Source organism: Microtus oregoni, unplaced genomic scaffold (assembly GCF_018167655.1).
Source record: "Microtus oregoni isolate MIOR12 unplaced genomic scaffold, Mior012 000015F_ref0000493, whole genome shotgun sequence".
In the NCBI taxonomy this organism is placed as follows: Eukaryota; Metazoa; Chordata; class Mammalia; order Rodentia; family Cricetidae; genus Microtus; species Microtus oregoni.
Genome location: NW_024543074.1, coordinates 3966510 through 3981010, shown reverse-complemented (window position 1 = coordinate 3981010; position 14501 = coordinate 3966510). Strand labels below are relative to the sequence as shown.

General features: G+C 54.5%; 1 protein-coding gene across 2 annotated transcripts; it reads right to left on the bottom strand.

Moving 5' to 3' along the window:
• Nucleotides 1-115: 115 nt before the first annotated feature.
• Nucleotides 116-14194, bottom strand: Pdk2 (pyruvate dehydrogenase kinase 2). 2 transcript variants are annotated; one of them, XM_041665595.1, is made up of 11 exons: nt 13930-14194; nt 12173-12314; nt 5252-5323; nt 4753-4937; nt 3852-3941; nt 3590-3667; nt 2675-2751; nt 2477-2575; nt 2275-2382; nt 1691-1804; nt 116-1195 (listed from the first exon to the last, which is right to left on the bottom strand). In XM_041665595.1, the coding sequence occupies exons 1-11, from the start codon at nt 14045-14047 to the stop codon at nt 1055-1057; spliced, it is 1224 nt and encodes a 407-aa protein (XP_041521529.1). In that variant the 5' UTR covers nt 14048-14194; the 3' UTR covers nt 116-1054. The 2 variants fall into 2 exon arrangements, with proteins under 2 accessions (XP_041521529.1, XP_041521528.1); XM_041665594.1 differs by lacking the exon at nt 13930-14194 and adding an exon at nt 13546-13665.
• Nucleotides 14195-14501: the final 307 nt, after the last annotated feature.

Below are 14501 nucleotides of genomic sequence, written 5' to 3'. Positions count from 1 at the left end.
GCCCTGTGCTGTACTAGGCTGGGTCATGGGTACAGCTGGCCCTGGAGGACCAGCCTTCACAAGTGTGTGTGTGTGTGTGGACTCACCCTCCCACAGCAAGACAGCCAGACAACAGTGTGATTTCATCTGTTTACTGTGAATGTCACTGTCATCATCCCAGCCACTGGGAGGGGCACACAGCTTTAACCCCTGTGTGCTGAGGGGAAGGGGGAGGCATCTGAGATTTTACAAAACTGGCTATGTACATAGGATATCTTAGGGATGGGTCACCTGTGCACACATGGTGGGCACGGGGGGGGTGGTCTAAAGCGCAGGCAAGATAGGGTGGGTGTACACTGGGCAGGGGAGTGCATGTGAGGACATGCTGGGCAAGGGTTTAAGAAGTGGCACAAATATTGCCAAGATCGTCCTGGAATCCTGGTGGGGCAGGTTACTGCTGGGCTTTCCCAGGTGCTACTAATTTAGACATGGGCCTTGGGTGAAAACCACCACCCACTCTCAAGTTCCCAGCTGCAGCCTTGGTGTCCAGAGTAGAGGCAGAGAGAGGCTGCAGGACCAGGGCAAGGGTGCACCCTTCCCTCCATCCTCTCTCCAGACCTGAGGGCACTCCATCCTTCTTAACACGGACACAGGACACATCCCAGTATACCTGTCCGGAGCGTGGGCATAAGGCAAGCGGAGCAGCCACTTGGAAGGCCAGGACTATGCAGGCAGTGAGGGGGACCTGGGGTCTCTGGTAGAAAACTGACAGCTCTGGTCTTGGGAGAACTGCCATGGAGAAGTGTCTCTGGGGCACCCAATAGGTAGAGCCATCCCCAACCCTCAAGCATCACCATGGAGACCAGACTCCAGAGAAACACCCTAGGTTTCTCCATAGAGACAGATTGGCACTTAGGGACCACCACAGATGGGTCACTGAGATTCCTACAAAGACAGACCTGGCCATTAGGGAGACCCAGCTTCACCCTCTGTACCCCAGGGGATAGGGAAGGTCCCTGTGGTGGCTGGATTCAGAGGTGGCAGCATCCTCCCAGGAGCCAGGGAGAGAAGGCCCCTAGCTGACCCGATACGTCGATGTGTTCTTGGGCTCTGTGCTCGGCACACACCAGTCACCGGCCTCCTGAATGGTCTGGTAGTGACGCCAGGCAGACTTGTTGTAGACAGGCAGACGCTCCACTGAGTCCGTGGACAGGGCCTAGGGAGCACTACCATCAGCCTCCTGCTCCCCACTCCTCACACTTTCCCACCTGGGCCCTGATGATCTCTGCCCTTGGCATCCTAACCCACGTCTCAGTCAGCCCCATACCAGACACTAGCTGAGACAGGTACCCCAGACCTAGAAATGTCCCTAAAGGGTCTGAACTTTCTGCATTTTGCTCTGGTCCATTCCAGACAGCTGTTTCCTCAAAGGACAAAGGAGAGAGGGAGGAGGTTGGGCTGTGTGGTTTCTATCTTTCACCAAGGCACATTCCCACTCCATGGAAGGCCAAGATCTGTAAGCCCCTCTTTCTTCCAGCCTGAGTCCCCAGAAGAGGGGTCCTACTCACAGACCCTGGACCCCTGACATTCCCTACCATGTTAGTTTAAAGTTACAACACTTGAGGAGCCAAGGCTTAGCTCAGAGTCTGGAGCCAGGATGAGGGATGGGTAAAAACCTGCTAGCAGCAAACTTGCCCTCAATGGGCCTCACCTTGAGATAGATGACGGCGTCTGTCCCAAAGCCCTCCATAGAGAAGAGCTGCAGGTCCCCTTGGAAGTACTTGGCATAGAGACGGGAAATGGGGAGTCCATACCCAAAACCAGCCTGCAGGTTAAGTCACAGGTCATAAAGTGAGCCAGGGATGCCCAGCTAGGGACAGGCAGGGGTGCTGGGGCACGGGTGAGGAAGGGACATTTCTGGAGCAGACGGAGGTAGATGGTAGGCAGGGGAACTTCAGAGGAAGTAGAGAGGGAAGCTGGAAAGGAGAGCTCGACCCAGAGGCCTGAGCCCCTTCCCTAAGCCCACGCTGCCTATTCCACAGGAGTTGGGACAAAAGTGCTAGCAATTAGCAATTCAGAAAAAAAGAGGGAAGAGAGAGCATTGGGGAGAAGTGACAGCTCAGTGGACAGACAGATGGACGGATGGGCAGAGAGATTATCAGCAGGCAGGGGGCAAGCAGTGGAGAGATGGAAGGCCTGGCTTCAGGACTGTCACCACACAGTCATGGGTGGAGGTGGAGTATGCTTGGGAGTTAGGAGAGCAGGAGCCAAGGGGGCAGAAGGAAGCCATCTCACCAGTGGGGTACCCCCAGTGCCAGGCTGGGGTGTGGGGGCTGTGGAGTACATGTAGCTGAAAAGCCTCTCGATCTTCCTCAGGGGGACACCCCCACCTCGGTCACTCATCTGGGAGACAAGGAACACGTGAGATGCCCTCCAGGGTTACAGTCTCCACTCCTCACCCTAATCCCCATGGCCTCCCAAGTTGAGGGTCCCATACTTTGATGGACAGATCTTCTTCACCCAAGGCCACCATAATCTTGATAGGGGGGAGAGTGAGGCTGGACTCGTGGCTTTCCACAGTGGCCCGCATGGCATTCTGGGGAGGGAATGAAGGACACGGTAAGGGAAGTGCTGCTGAAGCTGAGGGCCTAGGGCTGGCCCTCCCAGTCTCCCCTCAGAAGGGCAGCCTTCTTACCTTGAAGAGCTCAAACAGCATGTGGTAGAGGTGGGAGGGGACATAGACCATGTGAATGGGCTGGGTGGCATTGGTGGCTGCGGGAATCAAGACCAAGGACAGAAGCACAGCAGGGTCCACAATCTTATCGACAGGGCGACCCTGTAGCCCTTGTTCCTTCAGAGCAGACCTCCCCCCCAGCTGCAGCTAACAGGTGGCTGTGTACCTTCCAGACCCCCCCCCACAGTTGTGGCTAACAGGTGGCTGTGTACCTTCCAGACCACTCCCCCCCACAGCTATGGGTAACAGGTGGCTGTGCACCTTCCAGACCACTCCCCCCACAGCTGTACCTAACAGGTGGCTGTGCACCTTCCAGACCACTCCCCCCACAGCTGTACCTAACAGGTGGCTGTGCACCTTCCAAGCTGCCGTAGCTAGTAATGCAGGTATTGGCCACCCAGAAGCATCTCTTAATTAAGCCACTGCGGTCTGCGGAGGTGTCCCTTCACACGTCATTCTCCCTGGCCTCTGTCCTCTGACCCCCACATCATGTCCTTCACTTACAAAGAACGTCCTTGTTCTCGCACAAGGACGAAGACATCAGCCTATCACTTACAAGGCTTTGAAATTAGCTGGTGGATTTGCATGCTCAGTAGTAAACTGCCATAGGTCCCGACCTCCCCAGTACCAAGGACGTCAGCTCTGCGAGGGCAAGAGCTTGCCTGTCTTCTTTACATGATGCACGTGTCAAATGAAAAGCAGTTATCCAGCAAATTAATAATACAGAACAGCTCCCTTCTAGGGGAGTCTGACCCTCCAGCTCCCCTGCTCTAGCCTGTCCCCAGTGCTCTGAAACACATGCACGCGCTTGTGCGCGCACACACATAAACACAAACACACAATCACGCATGCACACACATCAGCTCATTTGCTTACCATTAATTTCCCGGATCTCTAGGTCAGGTGAAGCCATGTAATACTTATCACATAGGAGCTTGGCCATGTCGTAGGCATCTGGGAGGAGAGGGAACCACTCAGGTTATGGGTGGCTGGCCCATAATGCATCACCAACATGAAACCCATGGGGACATGCCCCTACCCACTGGGAATGGGTCACCCTCTGTCCAGGTTATATGGGAAGGGTCCCTGGAGCTCCTTTATGGGCCAGGTCTATGGTGTGGGAGGTGGGAGGGCTCACCTTTCACCACATCAGACACGTTGCAATTGGGGTCAATGCTGCCAATGTGTTTGGGGTGAGCCGGGTTGGTACTTCCATCAAAGATGAGGGCTGTGGAGACAGAAAGGACACTGCTGGTTAGTTCACAGGGCCTAACCCTCCGATTTCCCAAGCCTCATCTGTAAGCCTCGGTACACTCCATGCTAACCATGACCCTCAAGTCCGGTCTTTCCCCAGCTCAGGCCTCCTACGGCCTCTATACCCCTAAGCAGTCCTTCTATAGGCTTCTCCCACATCACACCTTATTAAATGTATAGTTTGGTTTTTTTAAAGATTTATTTATTTATTTACTTATTTATTTATTATGTATACAGTGCTCTGTCTGCATGTATGTCTGCAGGCCAGAAGAGGGCACCAGATCTCATTACAGATGGTTGTGAGCCACCATGTGGTTGCTGGGAATTGAACTCAGGACCTCTGGAAGAACAGCCAGTGCTCTTAACCGCTGAGCCATCTCTCCAGCCCCCCCCCCTTTTTTTTGAGATTGGGTTTCTTTGTGTAGCCCTGGCTGTCTCGGAACTTACTATATAGACCAGGCTGGCCTCAAACTCAAGACATCCACCAGCCTCTGCCTCCCAAGTGCTAGATTAAAGACATGCACCACCACTGCCTGGCTTATTTTTATTTATATATTTACTTTTTTTTTTTTTTGAGGCAAAGTCTCACTATGTAGCTAAGCTTGGCCTCAAGCATACGATCCTCCTGCCCCAGCCTCCCAGGTGCTAAGATTAAAGGCATATGCTACCACACCTGACTTAAGCCAGTAACTCGTGGGGAGCCCTGCTTTCCTGTCAGGGGCGGTGGCCCTTCCCGGCATGCCCTGCCAGGACCCCTTGCCCTCTCCGAGGCGGCCAGAGCTCACTGTGCTGGTTGATGAGCATGCGGATGGAGATGCGGCTGAGGTAGAAGCGGTCCAGGAAGTACTGGATGTTCTGGTTGGAGACTGGGTCATCGCCGTAGGTGTCCTTGTACTCCAGCACTCCCTGTGCCATGGTAGGTACTACATCGTTGTGCCGGTTCCGGATGGTGACCAGGGCTTCGGTGAACCTGCAGAGAGGGCAGTCTCAGGCTTGGGCCCCACCCTTATTCTCCCAGCTGCCCACCCATCTTCCTGCCTGCAGCTGAAGGTCTGTTCCTGAGGTCAGGGTTCCCCACGTTCTCTTGGCATACTGATACCTGGAGTCTGCATCGCTCTCAGACAACCAGGATTTCCCACAAGCAGCCTGTCTCCCACTTCCTTAGGGTACTCCTGAAGGCAGGGGCCTCCTCCTGCACCCAGCTGGCATGCCATCCCTGGGGTCCTGACCAAGATGTCCTTGCCTGCACCCGCCTTCTTGTCCCTGAAGAGGGTGCTCACTCACTGGCTTAGGGTCCGTTGATCCTCTGGGTCCTTGTCCAGGAATTCCATGATGTCTAACAGACTCTGGACGTACCTGTGGGAAGGGAGAAGAGGCCTGAGCTCAGCTGAGACTACAGAATGCTCCCTCCCACCCCCTCAGATGCCATGGTAGCCAGCACAGAGCTGAAGCAGACAATCAACTCCCCATTTCATGGGCTCTGGGTCTCCCTGGCAACCTAGTAAGTTGTACAAGGAGACCTCGAATCTGCTGGTTCCCTTACAGCACATTTCTCCGCTCCAGAATCCTAGAACAGCGATCGTAGGAGGGACCAGAAATCACCCCCTGCTAGAGGCTGCATAGGACAGGGTACTGAGGCCCAACTGTACCAAAGGCCACAGTAACAGAGGGCTCAGACATCCACCTGCCTTGCTGAGCGCCTTTACAAAGATCCTGGCACTTCCCACAAGGAGATAAGGTATCTAGTGGACGACGGGTGCAGCTGACAAGCTGGCTGGCACAGGGCCGCTCCCACAGTCATCTGGAAACTCTCTAGGGAGCCTCAGTTGAGAAGGGTGAGTAGGTGTGGCTAGTTCTGTCCTGAGGTAGGACCAGGGAGGCTTACTCTGCCCTGCAGGAGCAGGGTGGGTGTGGGTGGGCCCTACTGTCTGCTCCACCTACTGGCTTGGCAGAGGAGCAGGGTCTCCTCTCCACTTGGGAAAGGTTAGTAGACAAGGCAGAGTCAAGGCACTGAGCTTCTACATATGAGGTGGGCCTGTGGCAGTAGATGGTGCCAATTTGGTACCACTGACCCCTTGTCCCACTGCGCTCTGACTTTAGCTTCCCCTACAGATATGCCCAGCCTGTGTCTTGTTCTGGAAAGGCGGGGGTACCAGTTTCCCTTTGTTCCTTATGGCAAAACCATTCTGGCCTGAGGATAGGAGGGGCTCCCTGAAACCCTGTCAGGGATTGCTCCTGAGGTCCAGCAGTGTGTCCAGAAGAGAGGCCAGGTTAGGACCTAGTCCAAAGCACTCAGAGCTCTGAGAAGAGAGGCAGGAAGGAGCCCTGGAGCAGCATCACAGCTGGATAGGAGTATAGCAAAGCCTCATGGGTATCCAGAACTCCTGCCACCTACAGAGCTGCCATTGCTCAGACTCTCACCTCAACCTCTACTCAGGTTCTCTTCTGTGTAGATCCCGCAGCTGACATCAAAGAAGTGCTGGTTCTGCTGGGTTCTAGTGTGGCCCCAGGGAAGCTGTGGGACTTCTCTGGCTTTGTCTCTGCACCAGAACGGTGGAAATTCTTATCCCCACCACACAGTGAGCACTCAGATGCTGGTGGCTCCAAACCTGTCACCAGCTGAGTACAACCACTCAGCTTCACTACTGCCTGTGCTTTAGGCTATGAGCCATGCCACACTTTAGGCTAGCCTGCACTGGGAGCAGGGACAGGCTTGGTCTGGGGCTCCAGACCTCCTCCCTGTCCTTCCCAGCCAGAACCTAGCACAAGATCTGTGGAAGTTGCTCTTCTTGCTTACTGGCAAGAATAGGAAGGATGAAGAGACCACCTTCCTGTCAGATTATACTCACCCTACCCAGGGCAGATATCGCCATCAGGAGGACCTCAGTCTCCTTAGAGAGGTATGATGGCTGACTCACTGAGCTACTGCTGTGGCCTACACTGCTGCCCTCCTGGGCTCATAGGCCCACTAGGGCCTCTGGTCACTAATGAGGAGGCTCTGAGGAAGGGGGTACTTGGGAGAGAAGCTACAAGCATGAACATGTGGAAGAGGGAAGGGGAAAGAAGAGAAGGGAACAGTTAGAAGGTGGGGTCAACATGACCCCTGCTCAAGGTCCAGGGTGCATGGGGACAGAAGAGTCAGAGGCAGGAGGCTCTGGGCACACCCCGAGGAAGAAACAGGGTCCCAGTTTCCAAGCCCAGGCAGGACTGTGCAGTGAACATCAGGGAAGAAGTGGAAACGGTTACATGGCCACCGTAATGGAACATAGGGTACCTGGACACACCGACAAAGGCAGTGCTGTTGGGGTTGCTTGGGTTCACTGTGGAGACTCACATGTCTGCCTGCCCCTCAAAGGGCCATTTTCATGGGGAGTTATGGCTAGATGCAGTCCTGCGACCCAGGGGAGAAGACAGGGGGATTTTGTTCAGGGCTCTTGGTCTAGCCCTGAGGTACCACGGGTTTGGCCTTCCACATTACCTGGAGTAGAACTTGTATCCTTCAGAGAGACCCTGGGATGGGCTACTTGGGCAAGCTAAAGGCTAAGTGTGCATCCAGGTCTGGAGGGGGAAGGCCTAGGGACTAACCCATGCCCTCCTTGGTAGAATCTAGTGTTCCCAACCTCTCAAGATAACACAGAGGCACCCCCATCCATCCCCTAGACAATAACCTCCCGGGAGTGGAATGCAGGCCTGAGGGGAGAGGCATGCAGTGGAGGGAGGAGGGCGTGCAGCCACCTGCAAGTAGTGTGTGGGAGTGGAGGGATGGCTGAGCCAAGGGAGTGAGCGTGTAAATGTGAAGACTGTGTATCTGTGGGTGTGGACCGGCATCAAAAGCTGCTGGGAACAAGAGCATGAAGCAAGCCACGGCCACATGAGTAGGATGGCTATTTGCATGAAGGGAGAGAGTAGAAACGGCTCACCTCTGAAGTCACTCTGTGAATGGGCAGTGGGCTTAGGTTTGGACATGGCTGTTCCCAAAGACCACTGGGACGCACCAGCCCAAGGGAAAGATGGGGTTAACAGCAGGAGGCTCAGGGTGGGGTAGGACTTAGCTTTAAGAAATGCCTTGGGGATCACTACCTGTGGGACTGCTCATCAGCTACCTGGTATGGGCCAGGAGAGACAGGCTGGCTTCCCGCAGACTCCAGCTCCTGTGGGTGGGCCTTTGGCCTCCTATTCTGCCCAGGACAAGGGCTGTAGAGTGGGACTGGGGCTCTTCAGAGGCAAGGCCTGGGGTCTACACACCTCGTGGATAAACCAACCAGGAAGGTGGATGAGAGTGATGGCCATCCACACATACATACATACCCTTCCACTAAATCATCCCCCTCCACACACTCCTTCCAACCCCACAAAACTCAGTGACGGGGGTGACTCACTGGCTGTGCTTCCTAGAGGAACCTTCCTACCCATCCAAGCCTCTTCAGGCAGTCTTCCTCCTGAGAGGAACCAATGGATACTCCTCTGGACTCTGGTAGCACCAGAAGACGAATCATTGCTGAAGGTGAGCCCCCTTTCCCACAGATATGTGTGGGAATGTGGAAATCACTGCCCTGCAGCACAACCCCACACAAAGCCTTTTTCCTGTCCCTTCCCAAATGCAGCCTCTGGGACCTGTGGTCTGGGTTTGAAGCCCAGATCTACCACTACTCCCTAACTGACCTTAGCCACGGCTCCCCACTTCCTGCACCTCCATCTCTTATCTGGAGATAGTGAGGAGAGATTTCCATGCTAGGGCAGGTCATGAAGACTACAGGACCACCTGAGCCGGCACACAGGATGGCCCCTGATGCTCCAACGACCTTGGATGTGTTGTCATCTGGCGGACCCCTTTTCCTCACTGTGTATTGCCTCTGAGACATCTGACATAATTATATCACCTTTCACCTACCAGTGTGACCTCCCAGAAGCATGGGACCATGGCTGGCACTGTCTAAATTCTAGATGTGTGTGCTGGCTAGTTTTATGTCAACTTGACACCAACTAGGGTCACTGGAGAGGAGGAAGCATTGGCTGAGAAAATGCCTTCATAACACCGGACTATAGAGAAGTCTGTAGGGCAATTTTAAATTAGTGGTTGATAGAGGAGGGTGAGGCCACCCTGGGCTGGTGGTCCTGGGTGCCATAAAAAGGCAGGCTGAGTAAGCGACGGGGTGCAAGTTGGTACTGCCTTTCTTTAATGATGGACTATGGTACGGAAGTGTCCATCATAATAAATCCTTTCCTTCCCAAGTTGCTTTGGGTCACTGTGTTTCATCGCAGCAACGGTAAGCCTAACGAAGACGACGCATTTCACACTCTCAGTAAATATGGAACCCTGAGAAACAGCCTGGGACGCCACTCTTAAAGGCCAGGAAGCTGAGCCCAAGCAAGGCCACATTGCTGTGCACCCATCAAGACTCTTAAGTCACAAGAGTCACACATGCTGTTGCCAGGCCTAGGGGGTAGCCCCACCTTCCAGTAACTGCCAAGATGTGGCATCACTACTCCAGGTCTGAGCAGCTAGAGAACTGGTCAGGTTTATGTTGAACTGGGAATCATCATTTCAAGCACCAGCCGAGGCCTCTAGTGATCTATTAACTATGACTATGTATTAACTCTGCTGCCTGCCGCTCCCTCCCGTGTCTCCTGTGGGAGGTTCTGCTCTATACCCAGCAGCCTCAGGCTAGTGGCCCTCTTTCTAGGCTCCCTGTGAAGAAGGGCCTGGCCACTCCCACCAGCCCACTATCCCAGTCACCTAGAGTTTACCCAATACTGTCACATAGAAAAACACCCCAGCTCCGGCAATAATTCAGACCTCCCATTTACGCTTCTCCTGCTGTAGCTGAGGCCCACCGGCTCTGCAAACCCTCTCTGCAGCTCTTTAGTGTATCAAGATGACCAACCACCCCCTTGGCAAGCTCCTGGAGGCTGAATTATCCACTGGGGGAATGTTTTCTCTGGCTCTGCCCCTCCCTGCTATGTCCTGGCAGTCCTTCCAAGCTTTGAGGGAAGAATAAGTCAGGCTAAGCCCTAAGATGTCTCAGGGCTCTCGGGAAGGGGAGTCACAGGCGGTCCAGCAACCCCCTGCCCTCCTCCTGCTTTCTGCATGGCACCCTGCCTGACTGCCTTAGGACAGCGCCTTGGGAGGGCTCTGAGAAGTCCTGTCATGAAGTCAGGGACCAGCTGGTGAGCCAGCCAAGCCAGTCAGCCGGACAGACTGGAGGAGGGCAGGGAGAACAGATGGTACCTTCTGTTCCCTCCCCACAGCTCTGCCACCCTGTGGTAAGACATGCAGACTGGCTCAGAGGTCCTGGACCTCCTGGTGCAGTGCTCAGTGATGGGTGACCTGGTTGGGTCACCTGAAAATCAAACGGCCCTCCACCCACCCCTTACCTTCTCAGTTACATTCACAGCCTTGCCTTTCTTTCCAGCTGTGGAGTATCCAAGTCTTTCTGCGCATCCATTTCAATTTTCCCATTTGTATTGTTTCGAAACATGTTGCCCAGGCTGGTCTTGAACTCCTGAATGCATTATCCCCCTGCTTCAATCTCCTAACCACTAGGAAAACAGGTACTGCCTCCACCCTGTTCAGTTTTCTCCATGACGTCAGTCAGCAGGCGCTGTGCACCTAAAGCACACCTGACCTTGTGTGTACAACCCTGTCCCTTACTGGATCCCACCTCTCTAGAATAAGCCAGGGAGCTACACATCCCTGCACAGACGCAGTGCTGGAAGGGCACCAAAGAATCGCAGGACATCCTAGCAAGGACTGTAGGAAAGAGGGTAAGGGTGGATGTGTTCTGTCTATGCTTCTGTGTTTCACGAGTGTCAAAATGGACACGCTATACTTCTGTAGTGGAAGATGTCACAATCAATGTCACTTCATAAACAAACAAAAACCAAAAAACCTCTAACCTTCCCTGCTCGTGACGACTCCACTTGTTTGCACTGCACTTTGTTTGCCCTGTCTTGGCAGAATTTCGTCTCCCAGGAACACCGAGGGCTCCTTGTGGGAAACTTGCTGCGTCTTTGTGTTTGTGTTTGTGTGACACTGAGACCTGAACTCAGGGCCCCATCTAGAGCAGGCAGCTGCTTTACCACTGACCTATAGTCCCAGTCTTTTGTTCTTGTTGTTGTTTGGTTTTTCAAGACTGGGTTTCTCTATGTAGCGCTGGCCATCCTGGAACCAGCTGTGTAGACTAGGCTGGTTTTGATCTCAGAGAGATCTGCCTGCTTCTGCTTCCTGAGTGCTGGGATTAAAGGTGTGAGCCACCACTGTCCCACCTGGCCCAAACCAGCCCTTAGTTGATTTTGAGACAGGGTCTTACTAAGTTCCTCAGGTTGGCCTTAAAATCCTGACTGTCCTACCTCAGCCCCCAAGTTAGGATTATAGATAGGTCAGTGTCACTTAGTGCCGCCTAAGCTATTTCTCCACTGCTAGGGAACAACCCAGGGCTTTGGCGTGCTAGGCAAAGGCACATTTTATTACTGAGTGGCACAGTCAGCTGCTACTTGCTTAGACACGGGACAGCGTTGGGTCCATAGACGGGACTGACACAAGCTCCCAAGCTCCAGGGAAACCTCGGTCATTCCACCTCGCAAATCCTGAAGACAAGATTTCTGTCCGATTGCCACAAAAGCCCATTGATGACCAGCCAGGGACACGCCCAGGGACAGACACACCTTTGTTTATAATTCATGTGAAGTTATTGGCTAGTGGCCTCCAGTTACCAGCTCTAGATAGAGTTCTGTGCCTACGACTACCTGTAATAAACTTTTGATCCCTGCCCTTGGAACGCTTTGGGAAGGGACGACTGTGCTGCCTGTGTTTAACTGGGTGCTTCCCCAGTATTCAAGACAGTTAGATAACTGTCTTGCCACTTGGATAACTGCACCGTCATCTTGTTTCTTGTTTTCCCAAGTTACCTGGGCAAACAGGGGCTTGGGCTCCAGGAGCAGGTCAAGGGTTACTGCTGACTTTAGCATGACTCTGGCTGGGAAAGCTGCACTTTCTTGGAGGAACCCTAGTTTCCTAGGGAAAGCAGGACTGTGAGACACGGCCTGAACTTGACCTTTGTCCCTGCTCAGGCTGAGCATTTCCACGTGTTCCTGGCAACTCCCCAGTCTCGTGGAGCCCGTGTGCCTTGCCTCTGCCCTAGCCTCTGACCCAAGAATCGAGGAACACGATGATAACGGAAGGGCGATGAACATGAGGGGCCTCACCAGCTCTGCACCAGCTGCACTGAGGGGGTGCCCAGCACCCGGTCGGGAAGCAGGTTAATCTCTTTCATGATGTTGGCCAGGCGCACGGGCAGTTCCTGCCGGAGGAAGGTGAACGAAGTTTTCTCGCAGGCATTGCTGGATCCTGAGGGTAAGAGAGGCATCGATCAACAGCTGCAAACCATGGGAACTGGCACCACGTGGAGCCTTCCCAGAGACCCCACTACCCAGGTTGACACGTCAGTGTAGGCAGAGACTGCTGGGAACGAACCAGCCCTCTTCGCCTACACTCCAGGAGCAGTAGTATCTACTGACCCTCAGTGAAAACCCCACTGCCTTTAACCAGGGAGACAAGGTACGCCTGGGGCACATTCTGAACTGTTCTGGCCTAAATTGATTCACGGTTCTTTCCATCCCTCTAGGGAGGCATCATTTCAGGGGACTGACCCAGGGGGCAGAGGGACCTAAGAAATCCTTCCCTCCCTGGGGTGCTGTGACAAGATTCCCAGGACTGTAGGAACACTCAGCGTTATCCCGGAGGCAGCCCATCTCATCCAGGCTGAAGAAACAGATGGATGCCAATGAAGGATTGGCCATGTTTAATGACCATCTGTGAAGCAAATGGGGACCTTGGTCTAGGGTCAAGAGGGACAGGCAGTGGAGGAATGAGAACTGTTAGCCTAGAGGCAGGAGACCTAGGGTCAAAACCAGGCCTTGCTTCTGCTACCCAGAGTATGCCGGCATCCTTTTGAGGGGCTCGGTGTTCCTCACACAGGAGAACGGACTCCTGCAAGTCCCTTCCAGCTGCCATTCTTTGCTGGGGCTGAAGGATTTCCCTTCAAGCAAAGCTCAAGATTCCAAGAGAACAGGGAGAAACAGAGGCACCTCCTGGAAAACAGGTGCCCAAATCTTGTCTGCCACCTCCCTGTCTTCCTGTCTGTGACGCAGCTGTAACCTCAGCCAACTCTTGAAAGACCTGGGCCCACTCCTGATCGCCAGCTGGCACCATGGGAATGCCATGTAGACAGAGAGGGGCACACCATGTCTCCATCCACCACTTGGCACAGCCTTCTCCTGCCCCAAAGCCACCCCCAATCCCCAAAACACTGGTAGCGGGTGATCTCCAGAAACCCAGGCACGGCCATAGAAGGGTGTAAGCCACCTGACTAGCTCATGGTAACTCGGGCTCTGCTCAGCTAGGAAAGGTTGCCAGGCCAGAACAGATTTGATCTTCAAGTGTCCTTGCCCAGTGGGCAGCTGCAGTTGGTGGAGGCTCACCACTCAGGGGAGCTCCTCCAGCCAACACCTCCTACTCAGAGGGCCCCCTTCCCAGCTGCCCCGGGATTTCTCGCTCGCTCAGTTCAGAAGTACCCCACCCTTCGGGAACAGCACAGGTCTTCCAGACGACTGGATCTCCCTGGTACTCCCAGCAGCACGTCTGTCCCCTATTTACTTCTGGTCCCCACTCTCAGTAGCCAAGATCTCCCGTTAGCTCTATCATCAGTGCCTCTTACTCTCCATGGCCCCTCCCAACGCTTTCCTCGAGCCCCCATTCTTAGCAGCAGTGTGAAGGGGGCACCCTTTAACTCTTTCTGGGCAGCCAGGCTTGCCTCGCCGTTTACCCATTCCTGTCCATACTCTTCCAAACCAACCCTCCTGCCACCCAGAATCTCTACCTCGGGCGGGCGTTAACCTGTCATTGCCAGGGTCTCCTCTTCCCCGCCCACCGCCCCCGGTGCCCACCTACGCTGACTCCATACCGAAGTCTAGAAACTGCTTCATGGACAGCGGGGACGGGGAGAACTTGCTGAAGTGCTCGATGTACTTGGGCGCCCCGGCTAGGGACGCATTCTTCCACAGCGCCCGGACCCAGCGCATGGCGACGGCACCCGAGGCTCTGGCTCGGCTTCTGCTGCTGTCCCGGACCTGGAGTAGCTGGCACCAGCCCTCCGCTTGGCCCAGATCGGCCCGGAGAAGCGCTTCGGCCACCTCCTCCCTATCCCTGCCCTGGTTGTACCTCCAACGCCTAACCAATCGGTTTGTCCCTGCGCCCTGACGTTGCCAATGGCCGCGCACAAACAACTCCGGGAGGACCAATAGCCTTGCGCTTCGACACGTGGCTCTTCTCGGGACCCACCCCCTTAACCGTGTTGGTGCTGGAGGTGGCCTGTTGTTTTCCACGGCTGTGCTCAAGTCCCGCCTCTGGCCGCTAACTCCCCTAGACTTCTTGGGGGCGAGCTCCGGGTTAACCCCTTCCTTCCCAGAGTCCCGCTAACCCTTCGGTTGGCCTTCTACACTTGCCTTTCCCTAACTCTTTTTCCGTCTCCTCCTT